This window comes from Oncorhynchus clarkii, chromosome 2, assembly GCF_045791955.1.
Source record: "Oncorhynchus clarkii lewisi isolate Uvic-CL-2024 chromosome 2, UVic_Ocla_1.0, whole genome shotgun sequence".
NCBI lineage: Eukaryota > Metazoa > Chordata > Actinopteri > Salmoniformes > Salmonidae > Oncorhynchus > Oncorhynchus clarkii.
Window position 1 is genome coordinate 20,957,713 of NC_092148.1, and position 18,210 is coordinate 20,975,922.

General features: G+C 44.9%; 1 protein-coding gene across 2 annotated transcripts; it reads left to right on the forward strand.

Moving 5' to 3' along the window:
• Nucleotides 1–1,249: 1,249 nt before the first annotated feature.
• On the forward strand, nucleotides 1,250–17,804 carry LOC139424161 (uncharacterized). Of its 2 annotated transcripts, none has more exons than XM_071175855.1 (11): nucleotides 1,250–1,555; nucleotides 1,952–2,147; nucleotides 2,302–2,373; nucleotides 2,459–2,535; nucleotides 2,764–2,864; nucleotides 4,294–4,410; nucleotides 5,376–5,450; nucleotides 14,054–14,192; nucleotides 15,151–15,233; nucleotides 15,382–15,478; nucleotides 16,981–17,804. In XM_071175855.1, the coding sequence occupies exons 1-11, from the start codon at nucleotides 1,499–1,501 to the stop codon at nucleotides 16,981–16,983; spliced, it is 1,017 nt and encodes a 338-aa protein (XP_071031956.1). In that variant the 5' UTR covers nucleotides 1,250–1,498; the 3' UTR covers nucleotides 16,984–17,804. The 2 variants fall into 2 exon arrangements, with proteins under 2 accessions (XP_071031956.1, XP_071031948.1); XM_071175847.1 differs by having other exon boundaries at nucleotides 17,386–17,804.
• The last annotated feature ends 406 nt before the right edge of the window (nucleotides 17,805–18,210 follow it).

Genomic DNA, 18,210 nt, shown 5'->3' on the forward strand with positions numbered 1-18,210 from the left:
GTGGTAGGTGTAGTAAAGTTATCGGAGACAGAGGTATGCACCGAGGATCAGGATGAAGAAGAGTCTGACAGTAGGAGTGAAGTTTATGGAAAAAGTGGACTCTTGCCTTTTGGCTGATCCATTTGTGGTTTCATGATGGCTGAAAAAACAGTTGGGTCATGCGGAATCGGTGAGGGTAACCAGAAGTGGTCTAGTGATAATTGTTTGTGTTTCTGTTGGTCAGATGGAGAATGCACTCGAAGTAAAACTAATCGGGGCAAGAAAAGTGAATTGTTTTGTTCTCAAGAAAAGGGCACAAATGAAAGGAGTGATAACTGGGGTAGCAGTAGATATAAACGTTGACCAGCTGACGGCAAAGATTCCCGGTGTATGTGATGCTCATTGTTTGATGCGACGCAGACAAAAGTCTGTTCTTTTGAGTTTTGAAGTTGAGTCTTTGCCTGACAAAGTGAAGGATATAAAAGTTTGGATATATAAGTTATCCTGCACGAGCGTATGTGCCGAATACATTAAGATGTTACAGGTCTCAAGCTTATGGGCATGTGGCAGCAGTGTGTAGGAGGGAGTGTCCAAGGTGTGAGAAATGTGCAGAAGGGCATGAGACAAAGGAATGTGTAGTATTGGGAAAAGTAGTGGAATGTGTTAATTGTAGGGGTTGCTCATGGAGCTGGGGATCAGAAATATCCTGTGCGAGAGAGGCAGGTTGAGGTTTCCAGGGATAGAGTAGAGCAGAAGTTGTCATATGCTGAGGCAGTGAAGAAAGTATAGGAATATGGGTTAAGGGGGAGGAGTGGTGAGAGTATTAGAGATATACCAGTACAGAGGGATAGGCCAAAAAGTCAAACAAATTTCAGCAAGATTGTATTTTTAGTGTTTATAGCAATGGTTATTAATTGTTCTGCAGGGATGGAACGGAAGCCTTCAAAAATTGATGTTATGGTGGCAGCTGCAGAGAGGTATTTGGGTGTGTGAGACTTGACAGCAGAAGAGTTACAGGATGTGTTAAGTGGTGATGTCCCATCCTTTCAGGGTGATGGCATGAGGTAGGAATAAATACATTTAATTAGTGGAGTAGGGAGGGTGTTAATTTTATTTTATATAATTTTAAACCTAGTGAGTATAGTGTTAGATGTTAGGTTATTTATTTAGTACATTTTTATTTTTCAAGTAAAGTATAAGGGAGTTGTACTCCAGTTTAGTAGGTGGCGGTAATGCAACAAATTTGATGCCAACCGCCGTTAAACTTCATAGAAGAAGAAGACAAAGAAGAAGGCGGCGGCGGCGGCGGCAGTAGTGGCAGTGAACACCGAACACTAATTTATGCTGCAGTCTCGCCTTTGAGCTAAAAGCATTGTTGTCCCATTTCGGCGTCTGTACATTTCCAGGAAGTTCTAGCTAACGCATTCAATCCTGTGAATTCACATCCCGGTTTCAGCTGGTAGATAGATAGATAGATAGATAGTTTATAGAATACTTTATTATAACTTGACACTCAAAAATGCGCAGAAGGACAGACGGTCAAGAAGCCACTGGAGATGCTAGGACAGACAAAAAGGTAGCTAGCTATCTACTGTACTTCGCTAGGCTGCTAATCTAACGTTACTAGCTCGGTTAGCTAGCGAGACAGAAATGTCGACACCACTGCCATCTCCTCTCAGATGTTCAGATCAAACGGAACTAGCTAAGTACTACCGCAAGGCATAGCTAGTAGCCTAGGTAATTGCTGTACCTAGCCCTGATATTACTATCTTCCATTAACGTTACACTGACTACATTACTTAACTTACATGTGGACACAATGCTTTAGTTAAAGCCATACCAAGGCTCATTGCAGAGGCATTTTGACTGACACATGTTTATGTAACCAAGGCTTACTGACAGCTGCAACTGCCAGCTAGGTAGCTTATCCACACGTTGATATAACATGTTGATTATTATTCTCCTATGACAGACTGACAGACAGACTGCAGGTTCAGGAGAGACCAGTCAACAACAACAACAACATCGACCACAACAAGGGGCTAAAACGAGCAGGTGCTGGTCGACTGTTACCTCAGTTGGAAAATGTCTCCTCCTCATCATCCTCATCCCTCCCTTTCTGAACTATGCATCATTGCAAAGAGAGGGCCAACTGTTACTGCCAGAAGGTAACCTGCTGCAGACATGACATTCACCTTCCTGCCTCCCTGACATTCACTTCTCCTCCCTCAACTTTATTCTTTAATGAGTACAGAAGGTCAATAAAACCATTACATTATGATTAAGATTATCAGCATTGATTCATTTGTATCTTTTTTTAAGGTGGTGAAATTATAGATATTGGTTTAGGTCAAAAGATGCACCTGATGTGCAAAGGACAAGGACAGCCAGTTGGTAAGTCTGCTAGCTTGCCAGAAATGTCAACACAACCGTCATCTCCTCTCAGATGTAAGCCCTAACTACTCTGTTTCCTGTGTAGTCATACTGGATGCCCCCACTGGTATGTCCTCTGACATCTGGTTCCATGTACAAGAGAACATTGCACTGCTAACCAAGGTATGGAGAAATACAGCACATCGTTTCAGGCAACTCTGTTAATGATTCAACAGTTCTAGAAGGGTTTTCTTTTTGAGGGACAAACAAATTGATGGACTACATTCCCTGACCAGAATTGTGTATAATATGATTGCAAATATTGTCCTGGTTCCAATGTTTTTGTGACAACTGCTGATGTGAAAAAGGCTTAAAAAATTAATTTGATTGTTCCCATTTTCCCACCCACAGGTGTGCACTTATGACAGAGTGGGACTGGGGTTCAGTAAAAGAGTCCTGCAGAATGAAAGTACAGGGACGGAGAAAGTCTGGGGGATGTCAACCACTGGACGGTAAGCATCTTGTTTTCTCTATCCTGTAATTTTAAAGTTTTACCTATAACTGCTTGCCCCAGAATACCAAAATGAAGCAGTTTTAGGCTACTCTGTCACGCAAATTGTCATCCTTTCCATCTTGTTTTTCATGCATTGTTAATGTAAAGTGTTACCTAATAGGCCTCCTGAGTGGCGCAGCGGTCTAAGGCAGTGCTAGCGGCGTCACTACAGATCCGGGTTCGACACCAAGCTGTGTCGCAGCCGGCCGCGACCAGGAGATCCATAAGGTGGCACACAATTGGCCAAGCGTTGTCCGGGTTAGGGAGGGTTGCCGGCCCGGGATGTCCTTGTCCCGTCGTGCTGTAGCGACTCCTGTGCCGGGCCGGGCGCATGCACACTGACACGGTCGCCAGGTGTACAGTGTTTCCTCTGACACATTGGTGTGGCTAGCTACCGGGTTAAGCAGGCATTGTCTCAAGAAGCAGTGTGGCCTGGCGGGGTCGTGTTTCGGAGGACGCATGGCTCTCGACCTTCGCCTCTCCCGAGTCCGTACTGGAGTTGCAGCGATGGGACAAGACTAACTACCAATTGGAAATCACGAAAAGGGGGTAAAAAGTACCAAAAAAATAGTGTTACCTAATAGTCTACTACTACAGTCAAGGTAACAGGTGTTTGATGCAAGTTATTCTAAAGCCCTGATTCTCAACAAGCACACACACCATTCCCTATCAGATTTAGTATTCCCCTTGGCTAAGCGCCATGTGGGGCCACCTCACGGATTGTACAATCAGAGACATCGGTGTCCATTGCCCCACAATCTCCCTGCCATGGCCTGCCCTGTCCTTGACTCTCCCCTAATCTCTGTGGCTGACAAAGGAACGTGTTGTTAAGCATTAAATCTGTCTGAGTGATGGGTGGATGTCGTTGTGGTTGTATGTAGACGGTCAGGTCAGCAGTCTCTGTTACCTTGGGATCTGGCCCAGGCTAACAGCAGAGCAGGCAGCCGCCGCCTTCTGATACAAGCAATCAATTACCCAGAATTCAATAAGCTGGCAAGCTGAGGGTTTGATGACTGCATTCCTCTCTTCTCTCTGCTGCTGAAGTGTAACCTCTTCATCCTGGCCTCTTCGCTCCTCTCCAATGTTGATTTATTAGTGTAAGAGACCCAACACATCAGATGGCTGTATGTGGGGAGCTGCATTTCACTTGATGATGTTCTTTTTCTGTTGCATCTATCCTGCTTTACAAGCCAAAGTAGCCAGGGTCTTCTTCCACTAGGCTTCTTTACACTGGCTGATTCAAAAGGGTTTCAATGGCAGTGTTTCTGTTGTTATGGTGTAGCTGCCGTCTTAGGGGTTGATGTGTTTTACTGTAAAAGCCCTTTGTGACAGCTGTGGTTGTAAAGACATACGTTTGATGAATTGATTGATGTCTTTCCCATCTACAGAATGGTGGACAACCTCCACCGCCTCATCGGTTTAGCTGGTCTAGCCACGCCTCTCATCCTGGTGGGGTCTGAACTGGGCACGCTCAACGCCAGGTTCTACAGCCATATCCATGACGCGTGAGTCTCCCTGCCCACCTAGCAATGGGATCTCAATGGAAAATATAGGCTAACTCGTTTCTTGTTGCCAAACTTGCCACAAGTCAAAATATATTGAGATCGCTTAGTGATAGGTACCCTCCAAAAGTTGGTTGATATGTTCATATGTCAAAAGTGGTTGTGTAGATTCAGCTTTATGCCTCTATCCTAAATGAAGGGGAAAGATTTGCACAGTTTGACAAACTTTGAGCGTTCTCACTTTCTCATCCCTGTTTGAGTTCCATCCTATTCCCTCTCACGTTATTGACTACAGTAACTCCAGTACTTCAAAAATATCATCACAGTCTGTAGATACTCAGCACTGCATCAAACCCAGGGACATCATAAATTATCTACCCCCACTCCCCACTTCCCCACCAGCCCCCATTTCTGAGAAACCTAGTGATTAACACGAGCATGGAGGGATCAGCCTCCCGGCCCGAGGTGAGAGATTTAGCATTTCATCAGCCGTGATGTGCGTCAGTTAAGAGATTAAATTAAGCGATGGTGAGAGGATGACACATGCAGAATAAAATATATTCCTCCCTGGATGTGGTGATGGGGTGTGGGCCCATCCATCTGTCTGCCAGTGGGCCTGGATCAATCAGACAGAAAACCGGGGTAGAGAAATCCTTCTCACACTCATTACGGACAGGACAGGAAGGGTATAGGGGATGGGTCAGAACGGACACTGGAGGCCCACTTCATCACTGTTTCTTTCTCTTTTTTCCTCACTGTGTCATCTCTCTCTCCCTCTCCCTCTCTCTCGCTCCCTCTCTCTCGCTCCCTCTCTCTCACTCCCTCTCTCTCGCTCCCTCTCTCTCGCTCCCTCTCTCTCGCTCCCTCTCTCTCGCTCCCTCTCTCTCGCTCCCTCTCTCTCTCTCTCTCTCTCGCTCGCGCTCTTTCCCTTTAATTGTTTTTCTTCCCTCCCCCTCTTCTGTTCTCAGGCAGGTGTCAGACCTTGTCCTTATTGATCCCATTCCAGAGGACATCTTCGAGGAGGACCATTGGCAGAAGTACTGGTAAGTCACCTCGAGGAGGAGGAACGCAGGGGAGGGAGGGAATGGAGAAAGGAGGAGCAGAGCGAGTTAGTAGTACTGTGTTACTCAAGCCCTTGACTCCATCCATATTTGCTGTATGGATAGTGGATAGGATCCACTGTAGTTGATTATCTCTGTTGGACAGGAAGCAGCATTAACATGATTAATGAGGCCAAAGGAACTCATTAGTAGATCCCACTCTCTTTCATCAGGAAGAAATGAGAGCGGAGAATTAGGGTTGGGGAGAGATGGCACACATTTTAATAATACGTCTCTTTTTTCCCTATGCATGATTCATGTCAAGCTGTGGATAATGGACATATAACCCTATTCATATTCATTGTTCATAAATTACCATATAGGATATTATGATAATCAGGCAGGACATTAGTGAAACTGTCAGTTATTCACAGTCATCAGTAAATAGCAGTGATTTACATAACAATATGGTAATATGCTGTAAAACAATACAGGTAAACACGTGAAAAGATGTAAGCTGAAAATAGTTTGACCCTACCATTTATAATATTGCTTTTCTTTGTATCAATTGGAGGGTGAGTGCTACATGCTCCCCAAGCGTAATATCTTTGAACAAAAACATTGTATTCAAAGGTATTATTCATGAACAAACACTTTCCATATGCTTTGCAAAAAAACATTTGTTATGCAAAATTCTTGTAACTTTTCCAAAAAGTCTTAAGTTTTCCATAAATTGCACTTGGAAGATTCCTGGAATAAGCAATGAATATGCAGGAAATCTGAGGATCCTCCAAACGGTGGGATTTCTGGAAAACCTGTGAATTTTAGGAAAGTTCCAGGGATTTTCCAACCCTAGTTTTGTCTCTGTTATTTCCCTCCACCAGCATCCCATTTGCTCTGTGGGGTTATATAACATTTCATTTCTTTAGTGAGATAAGAAATGAGTCGATGAAAATGGCCTAATTTGTACGTGACTGTAAGTGGAGCCGTGTCATTTATCAGAGATATGTTTCCAATTATCCTCTGATTAATAGGCATTCATTTAATTTCCCTGCTGCCTAGCAGACTACAGTGTACTGGCTGGAGATCCAATTACTCTGCAACTTAGAAATCAACTGAGGAAAGGATTGCTGCATAAAGTAGATTTATATTATTAGTCTCTGATTTTTAGATAGGAAACAGGAAATATGTAATATCAAGATTACTGAAACCATTTTTGTAGTTCTATCCGGAGCCACCGAAGTGTGTGTGTGTGTTTACATTCTTCAGAACATAATACAAGTACAACAACGTCCGATACAACTTAACATTCATACAACGTTGCGTGCACACACACACACACCGTGATGATACCCGAGGAGACGGTATCAGCGAGGCTCTTCTCTGCCTGGGCTCCAGGATTTACACATCAAAGTCCTTCTCATTAACCACGGCTCTCTCCCAAATTACTGCTGTTTTACCAGACAAAATGAATCGGCACCGTCTCCTGAGAGTTTCTCCTTTTTATTTTATAATTTTATTTTAGATTAACTTGAAAGTAGAGCGAGATGGAGACTAGAGTTCCCTAGCCTGGAATCCAAACTGATATGCTCTATTTCACCGTTGTCTCAGTTTGGATCCCAGGCTATATCTTTCCTTTTGGTATTTCTCCTCTGAGGCTAGGAGCCAGAGATAATACTTCCTGATGAGAAGTAAAGTCAGCAGAACACCAGGAGTTAGTGGAAGCCCCTCTGTCTAGCCATACAGATTGCATTCATTCAGGGACGTGGTTTTAGTCGTATCCCTACAGGATGAAGCGCATACAATGAGTTTGTTTTCTTTGCCCTGAAAATGGGTCTTGTGAAGTTGACCCAATTTTATATGTACAGTATCTTCGCGTTCGCACTTGATGATAGTGTAATATTTAGCAGAATCACATAAATCTGCAGTCAACCCTACACTCTCCCTAAAGTCTACAGTAGACAATGGCCTACATGTAAATGTAAGACATTGGCATGAAGGCCAGATTCCTAATATCTACTGTAACAGTCAGTGTTTAGTGTTTTATATAGGAAGGAGATGGGGAACCATAGATACCAGACTTTATAATTGGACCTCATAACTTGTGTATGTGAGAGACAGTGTTTGTGTGTGTATTAGAGTTGGTATATTATAGAATGAATTTGTCTTCTAGAAAATATTGACTCCTATTTAATATAATCCAAAACAGGGGGAAGTATTCTATTTTAATGAGCTTGTCCTTATTGTTTGTTTAATGAGCGTTGCTTGATTGTCAAACTCTAGCTTTTCAAATGTGTTTACTCAAACTGAATCCTTTGCATCATGAAATCACTGGGCTATAACTATTTAGAAATAGGCTAATTGCATTCATGATGTTGCTTATTTTCCTTATTTCAGATATTCAGGACAAAGTTGTTTTCATGTTAGTATGAGCAACATCTGCCCTCTTCATAATATCAAGTAGAAGAAAAGGACAATGCTGGTTAAAGGTGAGAGGAAGATGGCTTAGTGTCCTAAGAAGGGGTTTACTTTAAAGGGTTAATGGTTGGTTAACCTGCAGGGACATTTTAAATGAGCAGAACCAGAGGGTCAAAGCAATGTGTCTGATGGTGTGATGGAAGCCCCACCTGATTGGCTGCACACATGAGCTACTGTACCAGCTGGGGTGGTGGGCTTGGCCTGGACATGGCCCAGCTGGGGTGGTGGACATGGCCCAGCTGGGGTGGTGGGCATGGCCCAGCTGGGGTGGTGGGCATGGCCCAGCTGGGGTGGTGGGCATGGACCAGCTGGGGTGGTGGGCATGGCCCAGCTGTGGTGGTGGGCATGGCCCAGCTGTGGTGGTGGGCATGGCCCAGCTGGGGTGGTGGGCATGGACCAGCTGGGGTGGTGGGCATGGACCAGCTGGGGTGGTGGTCTGGTGGTGGACCTGGTCTGGTGGTGGATCAGTCTCACCTGTATGGACACCTGATAGAGTTATGAGTCCAGATGGAGACTCCATATCACATCCAGCCAGGCCCCATTCATCATTGATCCCTCGTTAGTACCCTGGGCACACTGAGGATACAGACTGTCTCAGACGGCCCTGGGCACACTGAGGATACAGACTGTCTCAGACGGCCCTGGGCACACTGAGGATACAGACGGCCCTGGGCACACTGTGTGTGTTCCTGTTTCGCTGACACTCAGACCCCCCCTAGCCAGACCGCTAGCGGAGGAAGGTAGGCAGAGATAGTTTTGTTTGACTGTCACTTTGTCAGATGATGGACTGGTGTGATCGGCTTAGATGATTCCTCTCGTTTAATTTGATTTATAAACCAAATGCTTTTATTTTCACTTTGTTTGTTGAAAGTGTGTGTCCATCTCCGCTTTCCGTCGCAGTTTTACAGGCTGGGTAGAAGGCTGGTTCTGAAACACATGACTAAAAAGGGACCGTCTCTAGGGTTGAAGTTGTGAGCTGACGTTTCCAAAAATAGTCAAAGGACGTGCATGAGGTAGAATGTGACGTTATTGATGACACCTCCAATACCAGAGCTGATGTAAAGATCTTTCCATACTCTGTGACCTAGTGGAATGGACAGTAACACCAGGAAATATGACGCACTCTGTTAGGATATCGATTTGAGGATAATTGAAAAACCCTGACTGTGTGTGAATCTTTCAAGAGTGCGTGAGAGAGAGGGAGGGAGTGTTACTCTGCGACAGAGAATAACCATGACTCCTATGTTTCTTTCTGCCTCTCAGCCTCTGCTAACTGTTAGAACAGCACAGCTCCCCAGAGACGAGCAGGAGAGTCAGGAACCCCAATTAATTGTAATTGGCACCGCTGTAAGCATAACTATTGTTGCTCCGTTCCACTAATGAAGCAGGGCTGTCTCGGGCCCCCATGTATTTCCTCCACTAGAATCTATAGTATTGATTCGGGGAGGAAGGAACTGCTGCAGGTCTGGCTGTTCTGGGTAGTACAACACTGCCACACTGTGGCCATGTGGGGAATTGCTCTGTTGGTTTAATAAAAAGGCCATCTGTCTGCAGTCATTCATTCATGTCTCTAGTTTCAGTAGTTGTTCATCTCAGGAAGAATGGCACTTTGATTTCATTTACAAATGTTCGCAGCTTGAATGTGACTGGACAAGGTAGCAATGAGAATAGTGTTACCTTCTGTTTGGTGCCACTGTATTCCACAGGAATCTCCCAATGAATCACTTGTAGTTTTATATTACACTTTCTTTTTGACACTCGTGCAATAGTCCTCGTTCCGTTTTCTCTCGTGTAATAGTCCTCGTTCCGTTTTCTCTCGTGTAATAGTCCTCGTTCCGTTTTCTCTCGTGTAATAGTCCTCGTTCCGTTTTCTCTCGTGTAATAGTCCTCGTTCCGTTTTCTCTCATACTTGTGTAATAGCTGCAGGTTGATGTTTATTTTCATGAATCTTGCCCAGGAGGCAGAACTGACCCATTTCCATTAGATGGGCCAGCTGCAAAGTAAAAATTGTGTATCGTAAAATGTATGAAAACCAAAATGTGCTTTTTGGATGTAATTTAAGATCAGGGTTAGGCATTAGACTTAAGAGTGTGGTTAGGGTTATGTTTAAAATAAGATTGTATGAATTTGTGGCTGTGCCAGCTAGTGACCACTCTGCAGGGTTGCCTCCAAGGGGAAGATTCATGACAATAAAATGCCAACCTGCGTAATTGTCCATGTACTGTGTTCTCTCCTAGTCATGTAATAGAACATGTTCTACATTCTAGCTTACTTAATAGTCCCTTTTATGTGTTCTAATGTAATTGTCCATGTTCTGTGTTCTCTCCTAGTCATGTAATAGAACATGTTCCACGTTCTACTTGTGTAATAGTCTATTTTGTCCATGAGCTCCCTCTCAGGTAATGGAGGCCCTGCATATGGAATGACATGCTAATGAGGCAGGGCCCCCTTATCTTGTCGGGGGGGCAAATTCCGACAGTGAATTGCGACAGTTGTAACAAAAGTAACAGAGCGTCTATTCAGCCTGCACTAATCCAGATGGGAAAGTCAAACAGCAGAAAGTCCGCCGCACAAACTCATTTCATCACGTTATTCATTTAGATATTGCCTTGCCGCTCCTGAGGAGGAAGGGGAAAGAAGAGCCCTCTGAAATGACCAACATGGCTGAGGCGTTTTGCACATGGTTCCTCCACTCCCTCTCCCCTCTTATCGCCTTAATTCATCCCGCCAATCTGGGCTGTCTTTACCCGCTAAATTTCCCTTTGACACGCATGCCTTCCCTCGCCAAATCCTCCCTCCCGGGCAGAATTAAAAATGAAGGGAATAAGGAGGGACAGGTGGCTGGAGAATCTTTGAAATAATTCGACAGACAGAGCAATGATTTGACCAGATTCAAACAGGGGCTGATAAACTTTATGGAGAGGAAAAGGTGACAGGTGGAAATGTGTGGAGACAGAGAAGTCCCTAAAGAGCCAGGTTATAAGAGTCCCTTCTAAATTGTGGGGCGAGAATGACTTCAGGGGTGAAATAGTGGCAAAGAAGATGATAATGTCAAAATGTCAGTCTTTAAATGTCTGATTTGAAGAAAATAAATGGTCTGTGAGGCTGAAATTGAGAAAGGTAGCAGCAACTATTTTCCTGTCTGCTGCCACCATTAAACTTTTGTCTATTTGTAAACTCTTAAAAGCCCTGCTACAATACAGCCATTAGGGGTCCGGCATTGCCATCAGCCATTTGGGTTGGTTGCTGTGTAGCAGGTAGAACGTCCCATTGATGGCACGTGTATTGTTGCTGAAGTTTAAGATTGGAAGACTTAACATTTGTTTCTCCAAATACCTGAGGCTCAATCAGGCTACAGCCTCGTCTAGACATCAGGCTCCAGCCTCGTCTAGACATCAGGCCTTATGGATGTACATCCTTTGACAACTTGATATCGCAACATATGGGAAATAACAAGCCAATGTCGACTTGAGGTGAAAGCTGTGGGGTGAGCACCCTGGGTCTTGGGGCTGTGGGCCTGACTAGCACTGTGGGGTGGGCTGAGGCCTGGCTGGAGGCTGTGGGCCTGACTAGCACTGTGGGGTGGGCTGAGGCCTGGGCCTTGGGGCTGTGGGTCTGACTAGCACTGTTGGGTGGGCTGAGGCCTGGCTGGAGGCTGTGGGCCTGACTAGCACTGTGGGGTGGGCTGAGGCCTGGGCCTTGGGGCTGTGGGTCTGACTAGCACTGTGGGGTTGGCTGAGGCCTGGGCCTTGGGGCTGTGGGTCTGACTAGCACTGTGGGGTGGGCTGAGGCCTGGGCCTTGGGGCTGTGGGGTGGGCTGAGGCCTGGGCCTTGTGGCTGTGGGCCTAGCAGTTGGGCGAGGGCTGTGGGGATAGCTGTGAGATTCAGAGCTGTGGGGTGGGTTGGCTGAGAGCTAGGGCTGGCGGTGCACTGAGGGTAAGGGCTCAGGGCTGTGGGTGGTCTGAGCAAAGTGGATGGGTGGGCTGAACACTAGGGGTTGGGGGCTGAGCACTGGTTGTTGGGTGGCGGGGGGGCAGCTGTGAGGCGGTCGCCACTTGATTGGGCTCTGCAGGCTGAGACCAGCCAATTCAAAGCACCAGTGAGCCGAGACCGATTGGCCCTCCTGAGTTACAAAATCCCAGCGCTGCTCTCCTCATTTGCCCCCCAAAATATCTCTTTCGCTCCTGTCAAAATGTCTGTTAGAGAAAGTTTGGGATTTTGGTATCATATTTCTAATGAATATTCCCAATAGGTCTGTTTTTAGACCAATGCAACATTGTCTATATGTCACACTGTTGGACACCAGATTGTTCAGAATAAACACATCGCTATGATGTTGTAGTTGAAACTAAGGTCAAAGACTCTGCTAGCCTCATCTCTCCCCTGCAATCTTTCAGCTTAGAGGGTTTATTGCTGCTGGCCTAAAGAACAGTGAAACCCATCCTAAAGAACAGTGAAACCCATCCTAAAGAACAGTGAAACCCATCCTAAAGAACAGTGAAACCCATCCTAAGGAACAGTGAAACCCATCCTAAAGAACAGTGAAACCCATCCTAAAGAACAGTGAAACCCATCCTAAAGAACAGTGAAACCCATCCTAAAGAACAGTGAAACCCAGCCTAAGGAACAGTGAAACCCATCCTAAGGAACAGTGAAACCCATCCTAAGGAACAGTGAAACCCAGCCTAAGGAACAGTGAAACCCAGCCTAAGGAACAGTGAAACCCAGCCTAAGGAACAGTGAAACCCAGCCTAAGGAACAGTGAAACCCAGCCTAAGGAACAGTGAAACCCATCCTAAGGAACAGTGAAACCCATCCTAAGGAACAGTGAAACCCAGCCTAAGGAACAGTGAAACCCAGCCTAAGGAACAGTGAAACCCAGCCTAAGGAACAGTGAAACCCAGCCTAAGGAACAGTGAAACCCAGCCTAAGGAACAGTGAAACCCATCCTAAGGAACAGTGAAACCCAGCCTAAGGAACAGTGAAACCCAGCCTAAGGAACAGTGAAACCCAGCCTAAGGAACGGTGAAACACAGCCTATCCTAGGGCTGTTTTCGAATCATATTCCATGCATTGCTCTATAATCATACTCAATTCTTGTCAGTTTTGAAAAATTGCATTTGGGGATAATTTAATATCAGGATTGGAAACCATTTATATTCTTGTCTGTTAAAGGAAGTGGCATGCAAGTACACTGAACAAAAATATAAACGCAACAATTTATTTTACCTTTATTTAACGAGGCAAGTCAGTTAAGAACAAATTCTTATTTTCAATGACGGCCTAGGAACAGTGGGTTAACTGCCCGTTCAGGGGCAGAACAACAGATTGCCAGCTCGGGGGTTTGAACTTGCAACCTTTACTAGTCCAACGCTCTAACCACTAGGCTACCCTGCCGCCCTGTTAATGAGTAACAGTTTATATAAGGAAATCAGTCAATTGAAATAAATAAATTAGGTCCGAATCTATGGATTTCACATGACTGGGAATACAGATATGCATCTGTTGGTGACAGACACCTTTTTTAAAAAAAAAATAGGGGGGTGGATCAGAAAACCAGTCAATCTGGTGTGACCGCCATTTGCCTCATGCAGCACAATCCTTTGCATAGTTGATCAGACTGTTGATTATGGTCTGTGGAACGTTGTCCCACTCCTCTTCAATGGCTGTGTGAAGTTACTGGATATTGGCGGGAACTGGAATCCAGTGCATCCCGACCACGCTGAATGGGTGACATGTCTGGTGACATGTCTGGTGAGTATGCAGGCAATTGAATAACAGGGAGTTTTTCAGAAATTGTGTACAGATCCTTGCGACATTGGGCTGTGCATTATCATTATATTTTTGTTCGGTGTATATTAAGAAATGTTTTGCACAAACGTTTTCAAATATATTGATTTTGGCCATTGGTTCCCGCAAAAAAAATAATAATAATACGCATGACTCTGAGTCAGGTAGGTGTTGGGCTGGTGTTGCTAAGCTTTTCATTCCTGACAATCTGATGTGTGTTTCTCTCTAGGTACAGTATGTGTGTGTGTGTCTTGTGTATTAGTCTCTATAGGTACAGTCACATGTTGTGTTCTGTGTCTCTATAGTTAGTCACATGTTGTTGTGTCCTGTGTCTGTAGGTACAGTCAGCTGGTGCCATCCCTCCAAGCTATGCAATTCTCAGCTGCCACAGGCATCAGCCGCATCCTCATCATTCTGGGGCTGCTAAAGCCAGCCATCATGGGGGACAACATCGCTGAAGACCTCATACAGAGACAGGTGAGTCTGACTGAAACATTGCTGAAGACCTCATACAGAGACAGGTGAGTCTGACTGAAACATCGCTGAAGACCTCATACAGAGACAGGTGAGTCTGACTGAAACATCGCTGAAGACCTCATACAGAGACAGGTGAGTCTGACTGAAACATCGCTGAAGACCTCATGCAGAGACAGGTGAGTCTGACTGAAATATCGCTGAAGACCTCATACAGAGACAGGTGAGTCTGACTGAAACATCGCTGAAGACCTCATACAGAGACAGGTGAGTCTGACTGAAACATCGCTGAAGACCTCATACAGAGACAGGTGAGTCTGACTGAAATATCGCTGAAGACCTCATACAGAGACAGGTGAGTCTGACTGAAATATCGCTGAATACCTCAAGGCGTTAGGTCCATCATAAAGACCAAATTAACATATCTGGGGTCAGGTCAACAGCTCGTATGTTCTCAATGTCTTATTTTGAAACAATGCATTTGAATGTGTGATTTTAATGTGGCTCAATATACCTGCTGACACCAGAAATGAAATTCCCTATTCTGTTATTGGGCAGGAGGAGATGTCCAGGTGTGATGGTTCAACCTTGTTGTGTTGGAGAACAATCTCTAACATAGCCACGGGATGGAGCTAGTGGTAGAGTAATGATCGTTCCTCAGAAGGGAGGGAGGGAGGGAAATGAACTGTGACTATTGATAACTGCTCCAGGTTAAAGTCTAAACGGTTTGTTAAAATATATTGGTTCTATTTCCTGGAACCCACTTTTTGATAGCAACAGAGATGGACTTATTTCAGCTTTTGAATACTACAGTTACCAAGGCGTTAAGGACATTGAGTCATTTTGCTTAAATTGTAGGGAAAGAGAAAGGGTTGGAGAGAGACAAGTGAAGATTATAATGCACACACACACTTACTTTCAGGCCATGGTCCAATGTTATCATATGTCTTTGTGTTCTCAGAAGTACCTCCTCAGTAACCCCGCCCACCAGAGCAGTGCTGTAGATGAACATTTTTTCCTGAATGAAAGTGCTTCTCAAGTCAGGTGAGACGAACATACAGTACATGTGAATGTAATATCAAGCTGTCATCACACAATCATTTTGGATATGCTCTACAGTATATCCAGAATTTACAAGTGTAAAAGCAAACTTATTTTGAGATTTGTATGTAATGTTTTGATAATTTTTCAGGGAAATCTCCAAATTCAAACCCCTCTCCAGTAGGACTTCTGTGAGTGTGATTATTGGGGATTCTTTTGATGAGCAAATTCCTGCTGCTCTAAACCAAGTGAGTAGTTTACAACCTTCCTCCCTCTATTAGTCTGTCTAGTGGCTGGCCCAATTTAATTTCTCAATCTTCACCCTGAAGTGTGTAGTCAATGGGTAGGGTTGAAAAAGTCCTAAAACTTTCAAGGTAGCAGGTAGCTGACTAGTGGTGGCTATTCAACAGCCTGATGGTCTGGGGCTAGAAGCTATTGGCCAGTCTGTTAGTTTTAGCCATGAAGCTCCTGTACTGCCCTCGTCTGATTCGTCACTCGGGTGGCTGAGGTTCCTTGATGGGACCGTTGATGAGAATGGGAGCGTGCCCAGCTTGGTTCCTCCTGAAGTCCACAATCATCACCTCTTCTGTTTCGCTGACGTTGAGGGAGGGGTTGTTCACCTGGCACCACACCGTCAGAGTGCCTACCTCCTCCCTGTATGGCGTCTTGTCATGGTTGGTAATCAGGCCTACTACTGTCGTGTCATCAGCAAACTTGATAATGGAGTTGGAACTGTGTGAGGCCACGCAGTCATGGGTATACAGGGAGTACAGGAGGAGACTAATAAGATGCACCCTTGTGGGTCCCCCGTGTTGAGGAGGTAATGTGGCATATCTTCACCACCTTGGGGCGGCCCGTCAGGAAGTCCAGGACCCAGTTGCATAGGGAGGACGTAAGTCCCAGGGCTGTGGGCTCAGGGGGCGCTATGGTATTGAAGGCCGAGCTGAACAGCATAGGAAAATATTCCAGTCCATGTGATCAAAACAGTCTTGAAGCATGGATTCTGATTGGTCAGACCAGCAGTGTACAGACCTGACCACCGGAACTTTCCTCTTGAGTCTTTGTTTGTAGATGGGGAAGAGCAAAGTGGAGTCATGGTCAGATTTTCCGAAAGGAGGACAGGAGATGGCCTTATACCCGTGTTAATAGTAATTCGGAAGCACGGTTCTCAAATGACTTTTGTTAAAAGTTCTCCACGACAATGAATGTTGCCTCCGGGTCCTCGGTCTCCAGTTTATTCAGGGTCCATTGAAGATCTTTGAGATATTTTTGGTGTGAGTTTAGGGCGGGATGTACACAAAAGTAGCGATAATCCCTGAAAACTCTCGGAAGGTTAAAAGGGTGACATTTGACCAAGTATTCCAAGTCGGGAGTGCAGAAGCTCGCATGTTTCTGTGAGTGTTTCTTGTCGCACTACTTGTTATTGATCATAAAGCAGAGCCCTCTGCCTTTGTTCTTGCTAGAGAGAGCCCTCTTCCTATCCGCTTGATGAACTGTCAAACACGCTGTTTGTATATAATCTGTTCGTATGTGGGAGGAAAGTCGGGTCTCAGAAAAACAGAGTATGTTGCAGAATCTGATGTCCCTCTGGAAGGAGATCCTCGCACTAAGTTCATCAAGTTTATTCACTAATGGTTGAACTTTGGAGAGTAGTATGCTTGTTAATGGAGGACGGGTCACCCAGCGTCTCAATCTCACTAAGACCCTCCCACATCTGCCTCTCCATCTGTGTCTATTTCCTGCTCTCCAGTAGGACTCCCAGGCAACCCGGCACCTCACCGAAGAACCTTGACCATTGTTCCGCCGTCTTTGGGAATTCGAGAAAGTCGGGTGGACGGTGTGACTACCAAGCAATTCATATTCCAATAGTTCTACCTGGGGGGTATGAAGTAATGCACAAAACAAACTGAGTAAGAACATTTTTAGAAAAACACTAGAAAAAGTAGAAACCTGCAATGTTTTGTAGGAGCTCGAGGTGATGCTCCACTCATTGCTGCCGTCTGCACTAGTTCAGGGGGACGGCACTACTGCACAGTGCACACTTCGGGGAGAAAGGGGATGGATGGAATTGGGATAATGGATATTGACTGTTTCTCGCAGGGCCCTCAAACTAACTCAAATGAACATTGACTGACTATATGTGCTTCCACATCAGATGGTGGCCCAGCTTCAGAAGACGTTACTGGAGCAGACTTACCCCTCAGCCAACCAGATCCATGTTAAAGGAGGGGACCGCAGGATGATCTACAAGAGGCCATCTGTTGTTAGCGAACACCTGTTGAAGCTGGTGTCCCAACGGCAGTCCAAACAGCAGAGCCAATGACCATAGAGATCTATAGAAGACATCTAGTTCTATTGCTCTAATTTGAAGGTTCAAATTCTGTGCCAGTGACACACTGATTCTGCTGATAAATGTCTCAACTACACTCACAACTGTGAATTAAGTCATATGTCAGAGGTTCCATGTTTAGTTTTTATCCAGTGATGATTTTTGACAGGAACACATGTCAAGTACAAATATTAGACAGTTTTGCCTTAATGTTTGTAAATAAATACTAAAGTCTTCTGAATTTGTGTCTGTGTTAACTCTATCTTTCTGGGATGTATTCAGTCTGTAAAGCTGCAGCGTTACAGATCCCATGATAGGATGTAAAGGTGACGATGTGAAAGTAATTTCCGATTGAGCCGACACATGCGGGGTTTACCGTGAATGCAGTCTCCTCTAAAGCGGGAACATTGACTTTAAATTTGGTTCACGCTGTAAAGCTGAATTTCCGTGATGTGGATTGAACAGAGCACTCTGTCCCTTATATCTAATGTACACATCCACTACACTGATACTGTGTTGTAGCTTTGAAAGAAAAGACCAAACATCATTGGATTATCCTGAGGATTTCAGTTTAATTATGACACCACATCAAAATAAAAATTATTTCCAACAGTTCTGGAACTTTATTCCATCCATATACATGCATAGCAA

Excerpts from the sequence above, each read along its gene's own strand:
- LOC139424161 (XM_071175847.1), top strand. The coding sequence starts at position 1,499 with ATGCGCAGAAGGACAGACGGTCAAGAAGCCACTGGAGATGCTAGGACA. Across the intron at positions 2,374-2,458 it reads AGGACAAGGACAGCCAGTTG|TCATACTGGATGCCCCCACT; the intron begins GTAAGTCTGCTA and ends TTTCCTGTGTAG. Across the intron at positions 5,451-14,053 it reads GACCATTGGCAGAAGTACTG|GTACAGTCAGCTGGTGCCAT; the intron begins GTAAGTCACCTC and ends CTGTGTCTGTAG.